A 21453-nucleotide genomic window follows, 5' to 3' on the forward strand; every position below is an offset into this window, starting at 1 on the left:
ATGTGTGGCCTGTTGCAGTCAGCCTAATGCCCTCACTCACTTTGTTCCTATGTTCTCCCTATCTATTCCCTGTTCCCTTCCCTCTGTTTCTTCCCCTAGTCGTCCCCCTATATCTGATGCCTGCCCTCCCCCTTTGCCAGGCCCCCTACCTTGCGGGACATGCGCTGGGGCCTTTCCTTCACGCTGCTAGTTTACCCACTAGTGTGGTGGCCCCCCCCCCCTCCCAGTGTTGGTTATGTGTCCTCCCATCGCCTGTTCTATGAGCCCCTACCTGCTGTTCTCCTCACCCTTTCCTGCGCTCTGCTCCCCTTCCTGCTTTCCTTCCTCTAATTCAAAAGCAGACTTCAAAGTATCAGTTTGCATCTTTGACTTTGTCTATATATATGTTTCTGGAACTTACCTCTTCATTCACTTGAGGAAGGAGCTCTGAAAGCTACTAATTCGCAAAAAACCTGTTGGACTTTAACCTGGTGTTGTAAGACTTCTTACTGTGCAAAAAAAGGTTGGGTGGGGTTACTGCGTTACAAGGATAGGGAGGATGTGTGGGCTATGGCAGGGTGTTCTTTCCAAGGGCTGGTGCAGACTCGATGGGCAGAATGGCCTCCTCCTGCAATGTAAATTCTATGATTCTATGCCAGACCAGATAAGGATAGCAGTAGCAGATTTCCTATCAGATAGGTTTTTACAACTGATGCTATTATCATGGCCATCATTACTGAGTCTACCTTTATGTTCCTGATTTATGAATTGAGTTTACATTCCCTCCGTTGCCATGGTGGGATTTGAACTCTTGCCTCTGAATTATTAGTCCTTCAAAATGACCACTTTGCTACCATGCCCATAATTATTCTAATTTCCAATTGCTGCCTTGTGCTTTTCTTCATTGTCCAACATTAGTCAATGAAATGAAACTGAAAAAATGAAAATCGCTTATTGTCACGAGTAGGCTTCAATGAAGTTACTGTGAAAAGCCCCTAGTCGCCACATTCCGGCGCCTGTCCGGGGAGGCTGGTACGGGAATCAAACTGTGCTGCTGGCCTGCTTGGTCTGCTTTAAAAGCCAGCGATTTAGCCCAGTAAGCTAAACCAGCCCCATGTATACGTACAAACACAGTATTAGTCTGAAAACAAGGAACATTGTTTTGAACCTACTTCCCAGATAAATGTGTATTTGTAAAATCAACTCCAGGATGCACTTCTCTAACTTGGAAACTGTAGTGCTAGCTTCAGTGGGGCAAAGAGTACCACAGCAAGAAGTTAGGATTAATTTGTTTAAAAAAAAAATTACTGGTCTGTGTTGAGTTGTGGAAACCACACTTTTTTAAAGAGAGGATGTGAAGGCATTTGAGATGATAAGGAAAATCTGCATGAGAAAGCTTCCAAGTATGAGGAACTTCAATGACGTGGAAAGATTGGAGAAGGTGGGCCTGCTCTCTTTGGGGAAGAGAAGATGAATAGAAGTGTGCAAATTCATGAGGGGCCTGGACAGAGTAGATGGGCAGAGCCTGTTCCTATTGGCAGATGGGTCCAGAATAGGGGGTACAGATTTAAGATGATTGGAAAAACATTTTTTTTTAAACAGCGAGTGGTTAGGATTTGGGATCCACTGCCTGATAGTGTGGTGGAGGCAAATTCAGACAAAGCCTTCAAATGAGAATTAGTCAATTACCTCGAGAGGAAAAAATTGCAGGACTGTGGGGAGATGGCGAGTGAATGGGGCTAGGGGCAATGCTCTTGCAGAGAACCGGCATAGATATGATGGCCCATGCGGGCCAACTGTGAAGTAACCAATCTCTGATTCCAGTTCATTATCTCCCCAGACTGCTCATTCAGAGCAAAGTGGGTTTCAAACTGCAATACTTGTACACAGACGCTGTTGTAATCTAATCTGGTTAGATTTGCACATTGAGAGTGGGCATAATCCTGTGGTGTGTTCTCATTGGAACAGGAGTCATTTTGAGCACAATGCAGTGGGGAGTTTCTTAACCCATGATGCATGTGCAGGGCCACTGGGATTCTGGGTTTCCGGGCCCTATTTGCCAGTTGGCAAACAGCCAGGCTGATCCTGATTCATAAAGCTGTCCTATTTCGGCTTTTTATTTGTCAGAAGTTATAACTTTTCATGCTGTTCTATTTCAGCCCTCTTCTCTCCCCTCTCCAGAAATACAGATTTTAACATTTGTATAATACTTAGGCATAAGTACTTTTTCTATACATCACCCTCCTACACCTACGCTTGTTATCTAAAATGTCTGGACTCTTAAAAAGGAACTATTCAACCAAGTATTGCATTGAAAAGAGAAATACATTGAAGTGTGGAATAAAGAAACTTGGGTTTACAGGTCGTTGAAACGCCTCGACCTGTTTTGTGACCAATAAATTAGAACATAGAACAGTACGGCAAAGTACAGGCCCTTCGGCCCATGATGTTTTGCCGACCATTTATCCTAATCTAAGATCAACCTAATCTACACCTCTTTAATTTACTGCTGTCCATGTGCCTGTCCAAGAATCGCTTAAATGTCCCTAATGACCATGACTGCACCACCTCTGCTGGCAGTGCATTCCACGCACCCACCACCACTCTGTGTAAAGAACCTACCTCTGACATCTCCCCTAAATCTCCTTCCAATCACCTTAAAATTATATCCCCTCGTGACAGCTATTTCTGCCCTGGGGAAAAGTCTCTGGCTATCCACCCTATCCATGCCTCTCATCACCTTGTACACCTCTATCATGTCACCTCTCTTCTTTCTTCGTTCCAGTGAGAAAAGCCCTAGCTCCCTCAACCTTTCTTCATAAGATATGCCCTCCAGTCCAGGCAGCACTCTAGTAAATCTCCTGTGCATCCTCTCCAAAGCATCCACATCCTTCCTATAATTAGGCGATCAGAACTGGACACACTATTCCAAGTGTGGTCTAACCAGGGTTTTATAAAGCTGCAGCAAAACCTTGTGGCTCTTAAACTCAATCCCCCGTTAATGAAAGCCAACACACCATATGCCTTCTTAACAACCCTATCAACCTGGGTGGCAACTTTGAGGGATCTATGTATGTGGACCCCAAGATCCCTCTGTTCCTCCTCACTTCCAAGAATCCTGCCTTTAACCCTATGTTCAGCATTCAAATTCGACCTTCCAAAATGAATCACTTCACATTTATCTAGGTTGAACTCCATCTGCCACTTTTCAGCCCAGCTCTGCAACCTGTCGATGTCCTGTTGTAACCTGCAACAACCCGTAACACTATCTACAACTCCACCAACCTTCATGTCACCGGCAAACTTATTAACCATCCTTCCGCTTCCTCGTCCAGGTCATTTATAAAAACCACAAAGAGCAGAGATCCCACCCACCTCCAGGCGGAATACTTTCCATCCACTACTACTCACTGTCTTCTTTTGGCCAGCCAATTCTGTATCCAGACAGCCAAATTTCCCTGTATCCCATGCCTCCTAACGTTCTGAATGAGCATGAGCCTACCATGGGGAACCTTATCAAATGCCTTACTGAAATCCATATACACCACATCCACTGCCCGACCTTCATCAATGTGTCTCGTCACATCCTCAAAGAATTCAATGAGGCTTGTGAGCTGCTCCGCACAAAGCCATGCTGACTATCTTTAATCAAACTATGTTTCTAAATAATCATAAATCCTATCTCTCAGAATCCTTTCCAATATTTTGCTCACCACAGACGTAAAACTGACTGGTCTGTAATTCCCAGGGATTTCCCTATTCCCTTGAACAGGGGAATAACATTCGCCTCCCTCCAGTCATCCGGTACTACTCCAGTGGAGAGTGAGGCCGCAAAGATCATCGCCAACGGCGCAGCATCTCCTCCCTCGCTTCCCAGAGTAACCTTGGGTATATCCCGTCAGACCCAGGGGACATATCTACCCTGATGCTTTTCAAAATTTCCAGCACATCCTCTTTCTTAATATCAACCTGTTTAAGTCTATTAACCTGGTTCATGCTGTTCTCATGGGCAACGAGGTCCCTCTCTCTTGTGAATACTGAAGCAAAATATTCATTTAGGGCCTCCCCTATCTCCTCAGACTCTCGGCACAAGTTCCCTCCACTATCCCTGATCGACCCTACTCTCACTCTCATCATCCTCTTATATCTCACATTTGTGTAGAACGCCTTGGGGGGGTTTTCCTAATCCTTCCCGCCAGGGCTTTTTCATGCCCCCTTCTAGCTCTCCTAAGTCCTTCCTGGCTACCATGTAACCCTCTAGAGCCGGGCCAGATCTGTGCTTCCTTAACCTTGCATAAGCTTCCTTCTTCCTCTTGACTAGAAGCTCCACTTCTCTTGCCATCCAAGGGTCCTTCACCTTACCATTCCTACCTCGTCTCAGTGGGACAAAACTATCCAGCACTCACAGCAAGTGCTCCTTAAACAACCCCCACATTACTGTTGTGCCCTTCCCCCAAGAACAACTATTCCCAATTTATGCTCCTCAGCTCCTGTCTACATATTGAGTCAGGAATCCTTCCTGTACACACCTGACAAAATCTGCTCCATCCAAACTATTTGCACTAAGGAGGTTCCAGTCAGTATTAGAGAAGTTGAAGTCACCCATGACAACTGTTACTTCTGTACCTTTCCAAGATCTGCTGTCCAATCTGTTCCTCTATCTTTCTGCTGCTATTGGGGAGTCTATAGAAAACTCCCAATAAAGTGACTACTCCTTTCTTGTTTCTGACTTCCACCCAGACTGACTCAGCAGACAAACCCTCCTCAACTACCTCCTTTTCTGCAGCTGTGATGCACTCCCTAATTAACAGTGCCACTCCTCCTCCTTTTTTACCTCCACCCACCCCCCCTATTCTTCTTAAAACATCTAAATCCCGGAACATCTAACAACCATTCCTGCCCCGTGAAGTCCACGCCTCCATAATGGCCACAACATTGTAGTTCCAAGTACTGATCAATGCTCTAAGTTTATCTCCCTTATTCCTGACACTCCTTGCATTGAAACAGACACACTTTAACCCATTCCACTGAGTGCAACTCTGCCCTATCAACTGTCTATCCTTCCTCACAGACTCGCTGCATACTATTTCTGCCTGTTCAACAGCTACCCTATCCTCTGATTTGGATCTCTGGTCCCCATCTCCCTGCCAAACTAGTTGAAACCCTGCTGAAAAGCTCTAGAAAACCTCCCACCCAGGATATTGGTGCCCCTCCAGTTTAGGTGCAACCCGTCGTTCATGTACAGGTCCCACCTACCCCAGAAGGTATGCCAATGATCCACATATCTGAAGCCTTCCCTCCTGCACCAGCCCTGTAGCCACGTGTTCAGCAGCACTCGCTCTCTGTTCCTTGCCTCTTTTGCAAGTGGCACCGGTAGCAATCCTGAGATCACCACTCTGCTTGTCCTGCTCTTTAGCTTCCAACCTAATTCCCTAAAATCACTTTTCAGATCCTCATCCCTTTTCTTAGCTGTGTCGTTGGTGCCTATGTGCACCACAACTTCTGGTTGCTCCCCCTCCCCCTTAAAAATCCTGTCTACTCGATCTGAGACATCCCTGACCCTGGCACCCGGGAGGCAACATACCTTCCGGGAGTCTTGTTCGCGACCACAGAATCTCCTATCCGTTCCCCTAACCATTGAGTCTCCTATCACTATTGCTTTTCTATTCTCCCCCCCTTTCCCTTCTGCGCCACAGAGCCAGGCTCAGTGCCAGAGACCTGGCACGCTTGGGCCTTTCCCTGGTAGGTCCCCCCAGCATCCAAATTGGTATACTTGTTTTGAAGGGGAACGGCCACAGGGGATCCCCGCACTATCTGCCCATTCTCTTTCCTTCCCCTGACTGTAACCCAGCTACTCTTGTCCTGAACCTTGTGTGTGGCTACCTCCCTGTAACTCTTCTCTATCACCCCCTCTGCCTCCCGGATGATCCGAAGTTCATTCAGCTCCAGTTCCCTAACGCGGTCTCTGAGTAGCTGGAGTTGGGTGCGCTTCCCAAGCTGTAGTCAGTGGGGACACCAGTGGTGTCCCTCACCTCCCAAGTCTTGCAAGCAACTGCCCCGGCTTCCATCCCCTTTGATCTGAATTCCCAAAGATATTTAAAAGGGAAAAAAAGATTAAACACCCGTTAGGCCCTTAAAAAAAAATATATGCTGCTGCTACTCTCTCAAGTGAACCCTCTAAAATTGGTGATTCTGCTAAATTATACAAATATAGCTTGCTGCCCCCCAAAAACAAAAAAACAAACTCTCACAGAATGAAGGTGAGATTCTGCCCTGTGAACCAGCTGGAACTCCGCCCTCCGACTCTGCTCCCAGTCAGCTGTACTCTCTGGAAACTCCCGCTCCCCTCACGCTCTTTGAGGAAATGCAATGAAAGGAGCACCTTGCTCCCTCCTCACCAAACTCCCTCAGTCACCGAACCCCCACTTTAGCACTCAAATGCACCCAAATTCAGCATTCCAGTGCAAACAAAGTCAGTACTGTAAGATGGCTCACCGTTATACTATCTGACACTAACCTCTGAAAACTGGCTTAATCCAATTAACTAATTAACAAGCTGCTGCTGCAAGTAGAGCCCGAGTAAATTCTGTTTAAAGCTGGTTTAAAACTCACCTTCTCACCCAAACAGCAACTTTTTAAGTTAATTTGCTAAATAAATAAAAGACTAGACTTTAGATAGAAATAAACCCTTAATATCCCTCAGTCAGCAAACTCTCACTTTAGCACTCTAATGCAGCCCAAATTCAGCACTCCACTCCAGAAGTTACTTCTGAAAAGTAGTCACCATTTTAAATGTCGGTGAATGATGCTGCAAAGTCCAACCAACAGCAATAGAATAACTGACCAGATAATCTCTTTTAAACATTAATAATAAAGAGTTCCAAAGAAGAATCATATTGGGTTGGAAATGATGACTCTTTTCTGTCTCCACAGATGCTGCCAGAGCTGCTGAGATTATCTAGCTGAGGCACTATCAATTACGACGAGACGAGAGTAGAGAGTAATTATCTAGATTATCTAGCACTTTTTTTTGTTTTTGCTGCAGATCTTGGAAATGAAAATATCTTGCTTTCATTGATCTATTGTAGCATTGGTTGCAGGATGAATGTTGGCCAGGACATTAAAAAAAAATTCATTTATGGGATGTGGGTGTTGATGGTTTGGCCAGCATTCATGGGGTGGCGTAGTGGTATTGTTATTGGACAAGTAAACCAGAGACCTAAAGTACAGATTCAAATCCCACCACTGCAAATGGTGAAATTTGAATTGAATAAAAAAAATGCTGACCATGAAACCATTGCGATTGTTATAAAAACGCATCTGGTTGACTAATGTGCTTTAAGGAAGGAAATCTGCCGTCCTTACCTGGTCTGGCCTACATGTGACTCCAGACCCACAGCAATGTGATTGCTTCTTCACTGCCCCCTCAAGGGCAGTTAGGGATGAGCAATAATGCTGGTACAGCTTGCAATGTCTCATGAATGCATTAAAAAAACATTTTTTCTTTGCCCCTTCCTTTTGCCCTTGAGAAGATGGTGGTGAGCTGCCTTCTTGAACCATTGCAGTCCCTGAGGTGTAGGTAAACCCACAGTGCTGTTAGGGAGGGAGGAATTCTGCATTTGCCTCCTTCCTAACGGAAAGAAACTTCAAATGCTGTCAAAAGTTAACAACAATTACAGGTGCGAAGGATGTCAACAGCTAGATCACAGGACAGGCAGTGAATGGAGAGAGTATGAGAACATGAGTATGAAATTGCTGAAGTGGATCCAGTGTCTCCAACTACACCAATGTCATCAGAGTTAACTCTTCAAGAGTAGGTTACTTGATGAGTAAATCTCTACCCTTACTTAGGCTAGATGGATCCCTTCATTTTTCCACTCTTAGTCCTTATGACCCTTCTCTCTTCTGGTGAGGAAGGAGCTGTGCTCCGAAAGCTAGTGATTCGAAACAAACCTGTTGGACTTCAACCTGGTGTTGTAAGACTTCTTACTGTGCCCACCCCAGTCCAACGCCAGCATCACCACATCATGACTTCGACGAAGGTAGACTTGCTCTCCTCTTCCTTCTCGATCTGCTGCAGCCTTTGACATGTTTGACCGCATCATCCTCCTCCAACACCTCTCCACCGTCGTCCAGCTAGGTGGGACTGCTCCCAGCTGGTTCCATTCTTATCTGTCTAATCATAGCCAGAGAATCACTTGCAATGACATCTCTTATTGCTCTGCACTGTTATGTCTGGTATCCCCCAAGGACGTATCCTTGGCCTCTGATTTCTCACCTACCTGCTGCCCTTTGGTAAGGTCATCTGAAGGTATGGGACTAGCTTTCATATGTACGCTGACCACAGCGACTCTCCCTCCTCATCACACCCGACTCTACCTCCTCACCACACTCAACTCTACCTCCTCACCCCACCCAACTCCCCCCTCCTCACCCCACCCAACTCCCCCTCCTCACCGCACCCAACTCTACCTCCTCACCGCAACCAACTCTCCCTCCTCACCCCACCCGACTCCCCCTCCTCACCGCACCCAACTCCCCCTCCTCACCGCACCCAACTCCCCCTCCTCACCCCACCCAACTCCCCCTCCTCACCCCACCCAACTCCCCCTCCTCACCGCACCCAATTCCCCCTCCTCACCCCACCCAACTCCCCCTCCTCATCCCACCCAACTCCCCCTCCTCACCGCACCCAACTCCCCCTCCTCACCCCACCCAACTCCCCCTCCTCACCCCACCCAACTCCCCCTCCTCACCCCACCCAACTCCCCCTCCTCACCCCACCCAACTCCCCCTCCTCACCCCACCCAACTCCCCCTCCTCACCCCACCCAACTCCCCCTCCTCACCCCACCCAACTCCCCCTCCTCACCGCACCCAACTCTCCCTCCTCATCGCACCCGACTCCCCCTCCTCACCACACCCAATTCTCCCTCCTCACCCCACCCAACTCCCCCTCCTCACCACACCCAACTCCCCCTCCTCACCACACCCAACTCCCCCTCCTCACCGCACCCGACTCCCCCTCCTCACCACACCCAATTCTCCCTCCTCACCGCACCCGACTCCCCCTCCTCACCACACCCAACTCCCCCCTCCTCACCCCACCCAACTCGACTCTCCATTGTTGCTGAATAATCAGACTGCTGATCTGACATCCAGTACTGGATGAGCAGAAATTTCCTCTAACAAAAGATCGGCAAGACTGTAGCCATTGTTTTCGATCGCCGCTCCAAACTCCGTTCCCTAGCTACCGACTCCATCCTGCTCCAGGCGACAGTGTGACATTAGGCCAACCTGTTTGCAACCGGTGTGAAATTTGATTCTGAGATGAGCTTCTGACGTTTTATTTGTGCCGTCTCCAAGACTGCTGATTTCCACCTATAATAAACCTGATTCTCCCCTGTCTCAGTTCACCTGCCACTGCTACCTCCTAGACTTGAGATTTTAATGCACTCTTGGCTGTTCTCTCACACTAACTCTCTGTAAACCTCATGTAGTCCAAAGGTCTGCTGCTTGTTTCTTAACTCGTAGCCAATCCCGTTCCCCTATCGGCCCCGTGGTCGCTGATCTATAAGGGCAGCACGGTAGCATGGCAGTTAGCACAATCGCTTTACAGCTCCAGGGTCCCAGGTTCGATTCCGGCTTGGGTCACTGTCTGTGCGGAGTCTGCACATCCTCCCCGTGTGTGCGTGGGTTTCCTCCGGGTGCTCCGGTTTCCTCCCACAGTCCAAAGATGTGCAGGTCAGGTGGATTGGCCATGATAAATTGCCCCTTAGCGTCCAAAATTGCCCTTAGTGTTGGGTGGGGTGCCTGGGTTATGGGTATAGGGTAGAGGTGTTAACCTTGGGTAGGGTGCTCTTTCCAAGAGCCGGTGCAGACTCGATGGGCCGAATAGCCTCCTTCTGCACTGTCAATTCTATAATAATTCTATGACCCCCCCCCCCCCCCCCCCCCAAATCCTCGTTTCAAATGCCTCCACAGCCTGGCCCACTCCCTATCTCTGTCATCTCCTCTATCCTCATAATCCCCCAAGATCTCAATGCTTTCATTGCCTCTTGTGCATTCCCAATCATCATTGCTCCACCATTGGTGGCCATGTCTTCGTCTTCAGTTGGAAGCTCTGGAATTCTCGCTCTCTACACCGACTCACTTCCTCGCTCTCCTCCTTCAAGATATTTCTCAAAGCCTGCCTGTTTGACCAAGATGTTTGTCATCTGACTAATATCTCCTTTTCGTGGCTTGGTGCTATTTGTTGTTTGTAATGATCCTTGGGCTGTTGAAGTCACTGGATAAGTATAAATTGTTCTAAGCATAGTTGAAATTACTTGAACTTGAATACATCTAAATCTCATCTAATAGATGTTAATTGCCTCTCAGCTTACTGGCCTGGAGATATAGTCAGCGTTTGACGAGGGGATTTTGAAAAAAAAAACGGTAAAGCATTCCTCATTCCATTTTACGACGATGTAATTTTTTTCAGGGACTCCTTTTTCCTTGCACTTCTGCCCTGCAGATGGCGCCGTGTGCCTGATAATGGTTCTGTGGGTGGCAGAAACTCTCCTGCTGTGAGCTCAGACACTGGGTGAAATCTGGGTGCTTATGCTCCCTCCTGCATCACAGTGGCAGAATTGCAGGCCTGTGATTAAGTCCGTGTGTGGTACTGCTCCTGTGATCCATGTTAAATTAACTGAGTGCTCCATCCTTGCAAAATGCCAAATTGTTTCACATCAACGCTAAATATGGGACAGGTGTGGGACAGGGTAGATGCAGAGAAGATGTTCCCAATGATGGGTGTGTCCAGAACCAGGAGTCACAGCCTGAGGATTCTGGGTAAACCATTTCAGACAGAGATAAGGAGACATTTCTTCACCCAAAGAGTGGTGAGCCTGTGCAATTCATTACCGCAGGAAGCAGTTGATGCTAAAACTTTGAATATATTCAAGAGGCGGCTGGATATAGCACTTGGGGAGAATGGGATCAAAGGCTATGGGGAGAAAGCAGGATTAGGCTATTGAGTTGGATGATCAGCAATGATCGTGATGAATGGCGTAGCAGGCTCGAAGGGCCAAAAGGCCTCCTCCTGCTCCTATCTTCTATGTATCTATGTATAAAAACAATGTGCAGACCTGACTTGATTCCGCCATAAGATACCTTCAGCTGAACATTCTCACACGGCTTCATCCCAGTGTGGAGTTGGGCTTTGGCTCAGAATGCAGACTGCATTTGCATCGTAACGGCAGGATTGGCCGAAGCAAAATGCTTCGCACCGGCACTGTAGCTTTAGTGTCCTCTATAAAGCAGCCTACTTCATCAACTGCTTGTTGCTTCAGCGCCAGCTGTTACAATGTTTCTGCGAAAAAGCCCTGTAGTTGTTTCTGTTTTTGAAACGGTAGAGAACATCCACAGTTTATATAAGGAGCAGAACATGCTGTCGATAGATGTATCACTGCATCCTATCAGACCTCTGATTCGCAATGAAGACTGGCTCAGTGTCAAACGATGAAGGAGGCACTCTAGTCTTTCTGAAAAGGACATTTCAGTGGGTGGCACAAAGCACATCGGGGTACCTGGGATTATGGAAACGGAGCCACCTGTGACGGGAGGAATCTGACTGGCTTTGTGCCCATTGTGCCATGTCTGCAGTTGGTCTCATTTGAAGATTTGTTTTCCGTAGCTTCCCATTTGATAACGTCCATCCTCGATTGTCATTCCTGCATTTCGGCAGATTACAACCCTGTTTGCAGAGGTTCTCGGCAACATTATTTTGATTAATCATAATCAATGGTGACGTTTATTGAGGTGTCCGGCATATGCCAGCGAAAAGTTTACTTGGAGTGGGGCATTTCTGAAATCTGTACTTTGTTGTTATGCTATTGTATAACTCATCCACATTATAGGCTTAAAATGATGATGGCATTGCCCTTGTTCTGTTTGTGCCAACAACTTAATCATTGCTACAACTTTCAAGTTTGAAGATTTCTGTTATAAACACTGGAAATTTTGACTCTGTTTTTCACTTTTGGCTGTACACACATCATTCGGTGTCCTGAAACTGCTAAGTGCCACGTCACCTCAGTATGCGATAGCAGCCCCCTGAGAATGGAGGCATCAGTTGTCTGTCTATAAAATGTAGTAATCAGGGAATTCTGAGGCAGCAAAATCAGCCAACATGTGTGCTATAAACACACATACACAACGGGCGTACGGAAAAAACAAACCACCTGTGAGTTATACACCTGGGGTTACTGGCTGATTTATTTTTCAGTAAACTCTGGGCTCCTGTTGTGTATCCTCAGAATTGAAAGTTGTTTCTGTGAAACCCCTCGCACCAGTGTGGAATATTACAGCAAAAAACAAAAAGGCCCTTTCGGCAAGACTGGCTTTTATACTCCAGCCAACTCCTCCAACTCTTCCCATTTTGTTTCTCCCTTGTACCTATCCAGGTTTTCATTAAATGCTGTTCACGTCATCCGTCCTTCAGTTAGCGAGTTGCATGTTCTAGCCACTCTCCGGGTCAAGGATTTTCTCCCAAGTTCCTTGTTAGATTTACGAGTGACTCTCGTATTCATTTCTGGTGTCTCCGGTGGTTGAATTTTGTAGGTAGGACTGGAATCTCCCATTCCCAGATAACAATTTCAGAGAAGTATTAATTTTCAGCTATTTGCGAATTCTGATTGAAGGGGTGGGCATCTTTAAAACTACAGGTTCTGGCAATCTGGGGTTGTTCTGATCGGTCATTGATTTGTAATCAAAGTTGTCCATGTGTCTGCCCAGGGAGGCATTCTACAAGGTGTATCCTCAAGAGGGAAAGATTGGAAAGTGAATCAATTTGGACTTTCGTGCTGGGTGTTCCCATTTGTCAAGTTGACAAAATATCCCAGACTTCTGGTGGCGGCCACGGAGGGGTCGGTCGCACATTTAATAGCTCCCGCCTGTAATGGACTTTTGGACCTTTTCCCCTGTTTTTTTTCAGATTTTATGGGATAAAGCAGTGAAGAGTGAGACCAATAAGGCGAAATTCTCCTCCGGTGTGTGGACAATTGGACCAGAAGTGGCCGTGTGAGACAGCAAAGTCCTATAAGGGAGACGCACGCAGAGCTGGTAACACAGGGCAGCATGGCAGAGGGCAAGAGCCGCGGGGAGACGGCACAGTGGTCGACGGAGCAGCTGGTGAAGCTTTTCAAGGATTGCTTCGCCAAGCTGAAGAAGGACATGCTGGACCCGATTTAAGGCTTCGATTCATCAAGTGGTTCAGAATCAGGAAACCCTCGGGAGAGCGATCCAGGAGGTCAAACAAAAGTTGTCCGAGCACGAGGAGTATATGACCGTGCTGGAAAGCAAGGTGGGGGACGATGAACGGCCGCCAGTAAAGAATGAAGGAGAAGCTGGAGGACCTGGAGAATAGGTCCAGGAGGCAGAATCTCAGAACTGTTGGCCTCCCTGAAGGCAGTGAGGGATCGGGTGCAAGGGCCTATGTGATGGACATGTTGGAGAAGTTGATGGGGGCTGGGCGTTCCCTCTGCCCCTAGAATTGGACAGAGTGCACAGAGCCCACGTGAGGAAGCCCAGAGCGAACGAACCGCCGAGGGCCATGGTGGTACATTTTCACCGTTTCATGGCCAAGGAACACGTTTTGCGGTGGGCCAAGAAAGAATGGAGCAGCAAGTGGGAGAACTGTGAGTTACGCATTTATCAGGACCTGGGAGTGGATTTGGCCAAGAGGCGAGCTGGGTTCAATCGGGCAAAAATGACCCTCTTTAAGAAGGAGGTGAAGTTCGGGATGCTGTACCCAGCCCGCCTGTGGGTCACACATGAGGAACGGGACTTCTACTTTGAAACGCCAGACAAAGTCTGGACCTTTATTAAAGAAATTAAGCTGGAGGCGAATTAAAAGACACTTAAGCCATGGAGAAGTACTGCGGTAGCGATTTGTGGTGCTGGATTGTAATAATTTAAGTAGCTCTATGTGGAATAATGGGATGTGTGGATGGTTAAAGGTTGATCTGTCTTGCAGGGACCTTGTTAGAGGGGGGGATGGGCTTTGAATTTTTTTCTGCTTTTTGGGTGACTATTTTTTCTAAAGCGATTGTTTCTTCACTGGGGTTTTTATTCTTTCAGTTGTTTGTTTACTGGGGAACGTGATGCTTTTAAAATGTTTACTCATGTGGTGGGGGGAGAGGAGAGTACAATCGGGAGACAGACTGCTTGGTGCCAGGGCCGGGAGTTATCGAGTCAGCATGGGTCAGCTGACTCTCGGAAGCACAGTGGGGGGTGGACAGGTGTTAAGCTGGAGCTTGACTTGGGCGATTGTGTTTTTAATGTCGTTGCTAGGGGGAAGTGGAGCTGCTTTGCTGACGGGAGGAACTGTTACTAGGGGACAAATGGGAGGTCAGGAACGGCGACAGCCTGAGTGGGGACTTGAGGAAGCGGAGGGCGCGAGCTCGAGGCTGGCCTAAAAAGGGTGATGGCTAGTCGGCTGGGGGGGTGGGTTTGGAAGCGGTCCAGGCTGATCACATGGAACGTGAGAGGACTGAATGGGCCGGTCTTGAGGGCTCGCGTGTTCGTGCATTTGGGGGAACTGAAGGCGGACGTGGCAATGCTACAAGAGACACATCTAAAGGTTACAGACCAGACGAGATTGAGGAAGGGGTGGGTTTGCCAAGTGTTCCACTCAGGTAGCGATCTTGATCAGCAAACATATGGCATTCGAGGCTGGGAGAATTATGTCAGACAAGGGGGGTAGGTACATAATGGTGAGTGGGAAGCTGAATTTATATGCTCCGAATTGGGACAACGTGGAATTTATGAGGCGGGTGTTAGGTAAGATCCCAGACACATAACCTGATCATGGGAGGGGATTCCAACACAGTCATTGATCCGGAATTGGACCGGTAAAAATCCAGGACAGGGAGGAGGCCGGCTGTGCAAAGGAATTGAAGGGTTTATGGAACAGATTGGGGGGGGGGGGGGGGGTAGACCCATGGAAGTTTGCACGGCTGAGGACGAAGGAGTTTTCCTTTTTTTCACAATTCCACAAGGTATACTCTTGCATCGACTTTTTTGTTCTGAGCAGGGTGCTAATACCGAAGGTGGTGGATACTGAGTACTCGGCAATCGCAGTGTCAGATCATGCCCCGCTCTGGGCGGATCTACGGGTTAGTGTGGAGAGAGGGCAACGCCCACTGTGGAGACTGGATGTGGGGTTGCTAGCGGACGAGGCGGTCCATCCAGAACTACCTGGAAACAAATGATACGGGGGAGGTCTCTGCAGCGACGGTTGGGGAAGCTTTGAAGGCAGTAGTCAGAGGGGAATTAATCTCGATACGGGCCCACAGAAAAGGTGGAATGGGCTGAGAGGGATAGATTAGTGGAGGAGATACTCCAGGTGGACAGGAGATACTTGGAGGTCCCGGACGCGGGGCTACTGAGGGAGCGGCGGAGGTTACAGGTGGAGTTTGGGCTGTTGACCACAGGGAAAGCAGTGGAACAGTTGAGGAAGGCAAGGGGGGCGATCTAGGAGTACGGGGAAAAGGCAAGCAGAATGTTGGCGCTCCAGCTCAGGAAAAGTCAGGTGGTCAGGGAGATAGGTAATGTAAAGAGTAGAGATGATAATACTGTCCTGGACCCAGCGGGGGTTAACGAGGTGTTTAAGGACTGATATACCATCAATTCACAGCGAGACTGTATGAACAAGTGAACGAAGGCTTTATTACACAAAGAAAGCGCCTGCCAGTGACTTCTGTACAAGTGAGCGCTACCCACTGGGCGCAGGACTATATACCGTCCCAGGGGGGGACGGGGACGGAGCCAGAGGCAGAGCCCACCGGGGTTCCAGCTCCATCCTTAAAGGTTAAAGATTACACAGGCACCACATCTCCTGCTGAATACATTCACCACAAGGACTTTTATAGTAAATTACATGAGTCGGAACCCCCGGCTGGGGTGGAGTGGATGAGGCAATTTCTGGATCAGTTGCGGTTCCCGAGGATGGAGGAGGACCTGGTGGAGGGGTTGGGAGCCCCAATTGAGGAAATAATCAAGGGGCTGAGGGACATGCAGTCGGGCAAGGCCCCGGGGCCTAACGTCTACCCGGTGGAATTCTATAAGAAGTTTTCAGAGATATTGAGCCCACTGCTGGTGAGGATATTTAATGAAGCAAGAGAGAAGAGAGTCTCGCTCTACGCAGATAACCTGCTCTTGTACATTTCGGACCCTTTGGAGGGGATGGGGGAAGTAATGAGAATCTTGGGGGAATTTGACAATTTTTCAGGGTATAAATTGAACAAGGGGAAAAGCAAGATGTTTGCGATCCAGGCAAGAGGTCAGGAGAAGAGACTGGGAGAGCTGCCGCTTAAAATGGTAGAGAAGAGCTTTCGATATCTGGGAATCCAGTTGGCCCGGAAATGGGACTTTAAGAGATGGGACATGGTCCCCCTATCACTGCTGGGGAGGGTACAGACCGTGAAAATGACAGTCCTCTCCAGATTTCTGTTTGTCTTTCAGTGCCTCACCATCTTCATCCCTAAGGCCTTTTTCAAACGGGTGAATAAGATTATTTTGGGCTTTGTGTGGGCGAGTAAAACCCTGTGAGTGAAGAAAGTGTTGCTGGAGCGCAGTCGGGGGGAGGGTGGGTTGGCAGGATTTTGCTAAGAACAGTGTCCACGGTGCTAAAAACACGGGTGGTGCCGAGTCCGGAGGTAGCGATTTTTGGAGTGTCGGAAGATCTGGGAGTTCAGGGGGCGAAAGAGGCCGACGTCCTGGCCTTTGCCTCCCTAGTAGCCCGGACACAGAGCTTGTTAATGTGGAGGGACTCGAAGCCCCCGAGTGTAGAGACCTGGGTTAGTGACATGGCTGGGTTTCTCAGCCTCGAGAAAATCAAGTTTGCCTTAAGAGGGTCAATGTTAGGGTTCACCCGGAGGGGGCAGCCGTTCGTCGACTTTCTCGGGGAAAATTAAAATGTCAGTATTCCAAGGGGAGGGGGGGATTGTTGTGTGGTTGAGGTGCGTGAAGATAGGGCTGGGGGGGGGGAGAAATGTTTATTTTACCATGTTGATGTCATTGTTTTTGTTACTGTTATAAAAATTTGCAAATACCTTAATAAAATATTATTTTTTAAAAAGTTGACAAAATATCCTATGGCACTTTCTCGAGAAGCCCAGGGAGTTCTGTTGTCCTGGTCAACATGTATCCCTCAACCAATGCCACTAAAAACTGACCATCTGGATATTTGTTTTCACTGCTCTTTGTGGGATCTTAATGCACATTGACTTACACCGGTGACTACACTTTGGAATTAGCTACAAAGCATCTCAAAGGTGCTATGTAAATGCCATTTCTTATTTTCTTTCTGTGAATTATTGCATTACTTTCTTTTGCAGTATCTAATAATATGATCGCTTATTGCCACAAATAGGCTTCAATGAAGTTACTGTGAAAAGCCCCCAGTCGCCACATTCTGGCGCTTGTTCGGGGAGGCCGGTACGGGAATTGAACGTGCTCTGCTGGTCTTGTTCTGCATTACAAGCCAGCTGTTTAGCCCACTGTGCTAAACCAGCCCGCTATCACTTTGAATTATTAACTTATTCCACATTACTTATGCTTTCTCTTCAGGAGCAGGCGAGTTTTTTTTTGAGAGTCCCATTGTCGGGGCGGGGAAATGGGTAGTGTCCTCGAGGAGGGCAGTGTTTCCGTTCTGTTATGTAGCGACCCCAAGCATGTGTACTTTCCTAAATCAGTAAATGTACATGGTGCGAACAAACCCTTCCTCCGCGATTGTTTCAGGCAATCCAAATACTGACCATTCTTTCACCGAGACGCTATAAAGCTGGTCCGCGGCATGATGGCCAAGTTTAAAAATTGGTCGAATTGATGACCCAGTGTTGTGTTTCTTGGAGCAGGAATTCACTACACTACTGAGTGGTGAGAGTTGAAATTTTTCCTGCAACCACTTTTGCCCTGGTCGCAGATATGAAGATAAAATAATAATAATAATCGCATATTGTCACAAGTAGGCTTCAATGAAGTTACTGTGAAAAGCCCCGAGATCTCCCCGATGGCTCACTGTACTCCCTCACACCTGCAGCAAATCTTGTGGAATTCAAACTGAAACGTGCCAATGCGAAGGTGCCTTAGCGTTTGTAAGAGTTTCACAAAGTTAAGGCACCTAATGATTGTATCGAGAGTGTCAGAGACCTGGGAACTGGCAGCTGTGTTGAGAGCGGTGTTGGGCAGAAGCACAGAGACGTAGAACGTGACAACACAGAAGAAGGCTGCTTTGGCCCACTGCACTGGCTCTTTGAAAGAGCAGTCACGCTTAGTCCCCCGCCCTGGTATTTTCTCTGGAATTCTGTCAGTTCCGCCTCAAATACCTATTTTAAAAATGAATTCTATAATCAACTGCCACCAACCTTTCCGGGAGAAAATTCCAAATCCTGATAAATCTCAGTGGAAATTTCAAATGTAAATGATAAGGCTGCCGTGTCCCAGTCATTGCTTAATTATTTTCAAACGTTGATGGAATTTCAAATTCTGGAATTTTTTATTCTTTCATGGTAGGTATGTGTTGGTGCCAAGGCCAGTTTTTTTCCCACTCTTTCCCCCCCCCCCCAACACCCATTTGCCCTTCGAAGATGGTAGCGAGTCGTCTTCTAGAACCACTGCGATCTATCTGGTGTAGGACTGCCTTATTTTTGTTCCTTTTACAACTCTCCTGTAGCAGTTTGATACTGCTGACTGGTTTGCTGGGTCATTTCGGAGGTGGTGTGAGAGTCAGACACATTGCTGTTGGCCTGGATAGGTATGGACAGACTCCCTTCCCTGATGGGCATTAGCCAAGCAGATGGGGGTTTACAACAATCTGATCGTGACGTTGGTGACCATTTCAGATTACCCTCTGTGGTGCCATTTAAACCTGTGTCACCAGGATGTCGGCCTGGGCCTGGGTTTTAGGATTACTGGTCCAGTAAAGTTACCGGTATGCCAATGTCCCACCATAAAATAATTGTCCAGTTAAACAGTATATCTGGAAACAGTTGCATTGCAGGCTGCACTGGGAACTGTGGATCAGAAACTCGCACCTCTGCAGCACTGAGAAATGAGAAAAGAGCAGTAGCTCGTATTTAGAAATATTTACAATGCGTGTCCACCGGAAAAATGGGTCAACCTATCTTGGTTTAATTGGGTTGGTGGGGAAGGGGAGGGAAAGGAGACAGGATGGTGGAAATTTACACGCAATGCATAGCTAACAGGCAGCTCTGAGGAGCATCTTAAAACTAAAAAGCGCGGAGCAAGGGCATTGTAACGCTGTAATTAGTACCCGCAGTTCTGACGCCTAACCCATGCAAACGTAGATCGTGCAGCCTTTGAAAGTCAGACTTTGATATTGAATAGCTCCTTTTAAACTCAGGCTGGCACCAGCAAATAACTGAGATGTTTGTGTGCTATTTTTATTTTGTATTGTAGTTTGAAAGAATGCAATTTCTCCTTAAAAGCAGAGCGATGGGGCGTTTGTGTGTTTCACCATTGCCCGCTATACTTGCCCGCAGAGAGCTTGCTGGTGCTGCTGAATATGAAACGTACAGCTATAATGTGTTCTCCAGCACTACTCTTTCCCCCCCCCCCCCCCCCCCCCCCCCACCCCCGCCCCCACACGCCTCGATCTGAAAAGACAAAAGGAAAATAATACGCGCTTCAGTTTGCTGAGCATCTATTCATTTCCTTATTAAGACTTGAAATTCTGTTTAAAATAAATAATGTGAAGCCTCTTGGAATTGCCATTAAAGTAGAATTAACGCTCATTTGGTGCCGAAATCATAAGAACTCAACATGTTTATCCTGACTGCGTCTGGGTAATGTAGGGACAAGCTCACTCTTGTATTTGGCTCGCGCTTTGGTGTTGGAATGGCCGGTGATGTCACCCGGCCCAAGCGCAATAATGCTTTTATTCCCCTGTTATTTCTCCCAGAAGTAAGTTACATTTTGTTGCCATGGGTAAAATATAGTGGCCCTTTGGTGTGGAGTTGAAACTGATGTGGGCAGTCGAATGTGACAGCATGTCAGCGTCCTCCTGTGCTGTGCCAAATTAACAGCAAGTTAATTCCCTTGACTGAATTTGCAGATCTAGCTGGGCTGTCTTGAAGGAAGCACTGAAGAATTTCCATGCAAAAAGGGAAGACCATTAAGAGATGGTTCAGCCTAGGTAGGGCCTGCAATGACAGTTACCGATCGATTTGACACTGGTAGACATCTGGCAATAGTTCAGGACCTCAGGCAGAAACACTGAGGAGAATATGGAAGTTTTTTTTGTACGGCAGAGAGATGCCTAGCAATCAAAACGCTTTTGATTTTTCATCAATTTTTTTTGTTATTTCTTCCTGGCCCCTCAGTAGTACATTTCTTCTTGTACTGAACAATCTAGTTTGATGTAGTTCTGTTCACAAATCATCCAGTGGGTGACGCTCTAACTTAATCTTTCTGTTGTTCACAGTCAGACACTCCCCCAGGGAGGGAGGATGCTGCCCCAAGGGAACAGCTGGTAAGTCATCAAACATTCTTGAAACTGTGTTTATGGAAACTTTTCATGACAATAGCCGACTCATAAACATAATGTTTTAAATGAGAAATTACTTTTTTGACAATTCCATAGAACCTCGAGCCTTTGTTTACCCTGTGCCAGTCGAGGGAAAATCCTGTTATGCAGCAGCAGGGGACTGGAGCTGAGCAGCGCTGGTTTACCCAAAAGAAAAGCTTTTGTGACATTAAAGCACCACCGAATATTGCATGTGGTTTATACGCATAAGGTCGCCTTCGCCATTGCTGTCAGCAGCACCCCCTTCACCAACAAATACCAAACTCTCTCAGTCCTCCAGGGGTAGTGCCAGAGGACTGGAGAATTGCAAAAAAAAAAAATCTTGTTCAAAAAAGGGTGTAAGAATAAACTCATCAATTATAAGCCAGTGAATTTAACCTTGGAGTGGGAAAGCTTTTAGCAACAATAATCCAGGACAAAGGTATCTGTCACTTAGACATGATGAGTAACTAAGGAAAACCAGCATGGATTTGTTACAGCAGATCGCATTTTTAAAAAAAAGTATTTTTTATTAGTTTGCATTTATAATATTGCAAGGGTCATTACACAGTAATACAGAGATATCTACAGAGTGTGTGTGTATCTCTATATACAGACACAATAACAAAATCAAGAAAAGACCCAACTATAGTAATGTACAAGGGTATGTACAGGAGTGTAAGAGAGAAGAGGGCCCTGGCTTCAGGCCCCCATAATTGGCTACCCCACCCGTGTCGTTTCTACTTTGTATAAATTGCCTCCTTGGCGTGTTTGGTGTCACCTGGGCATGCTTTCGGTGTGATCGCACCCGTTCCCCCCCCCCTTTTCTTTGTTCCTTTATCTGTTCCAGTCCTAGTCTCCTTGCACATCTCCCATTGGTTGTTAGTCACAAACAGGTCTTGGTAC

General features: G+C 47.3%; 1 protein-coding gene across 2 annotated transcripts in view; it reads left to right on the top strand.

Annotated features, from left to right (window-relative positions):
• The window catches only part of pex14 (peroxisomal biogenesis factor 14), a 281432-nt gene that overhangs the window by 22090 nt on the left and 237889 nt on the right, over positions 1-21453 (top strand). For both annotated transcript variants that reach the window (XM_038773696.1, XM_038773697.1), the window contains exon 2: positions 20467-20514. In XM_038773696.1, coding sequence (XP_038629624.1) covers positions 20467-20514 — 48 coding nt within the window. The remainder of the gene's footprint in view (positions 1-20466; positions 20515-21453) is intronic.

Source organism: Scyliorhinus canicula, chromosome 16 (assembly GCF_902713615.1).
Source record: "Scyliorhinus canicula chromosome 16, sScyCan1.1, whole genome shotgun sequence".
Taxonomy (NCBI): Eukaryota; Metazoa; Chordata; class Chondrichthyes; order Carcharhiniformes; family Scyliorhinidae; genus Scyliorhinus; species Scyliorhinus canicula.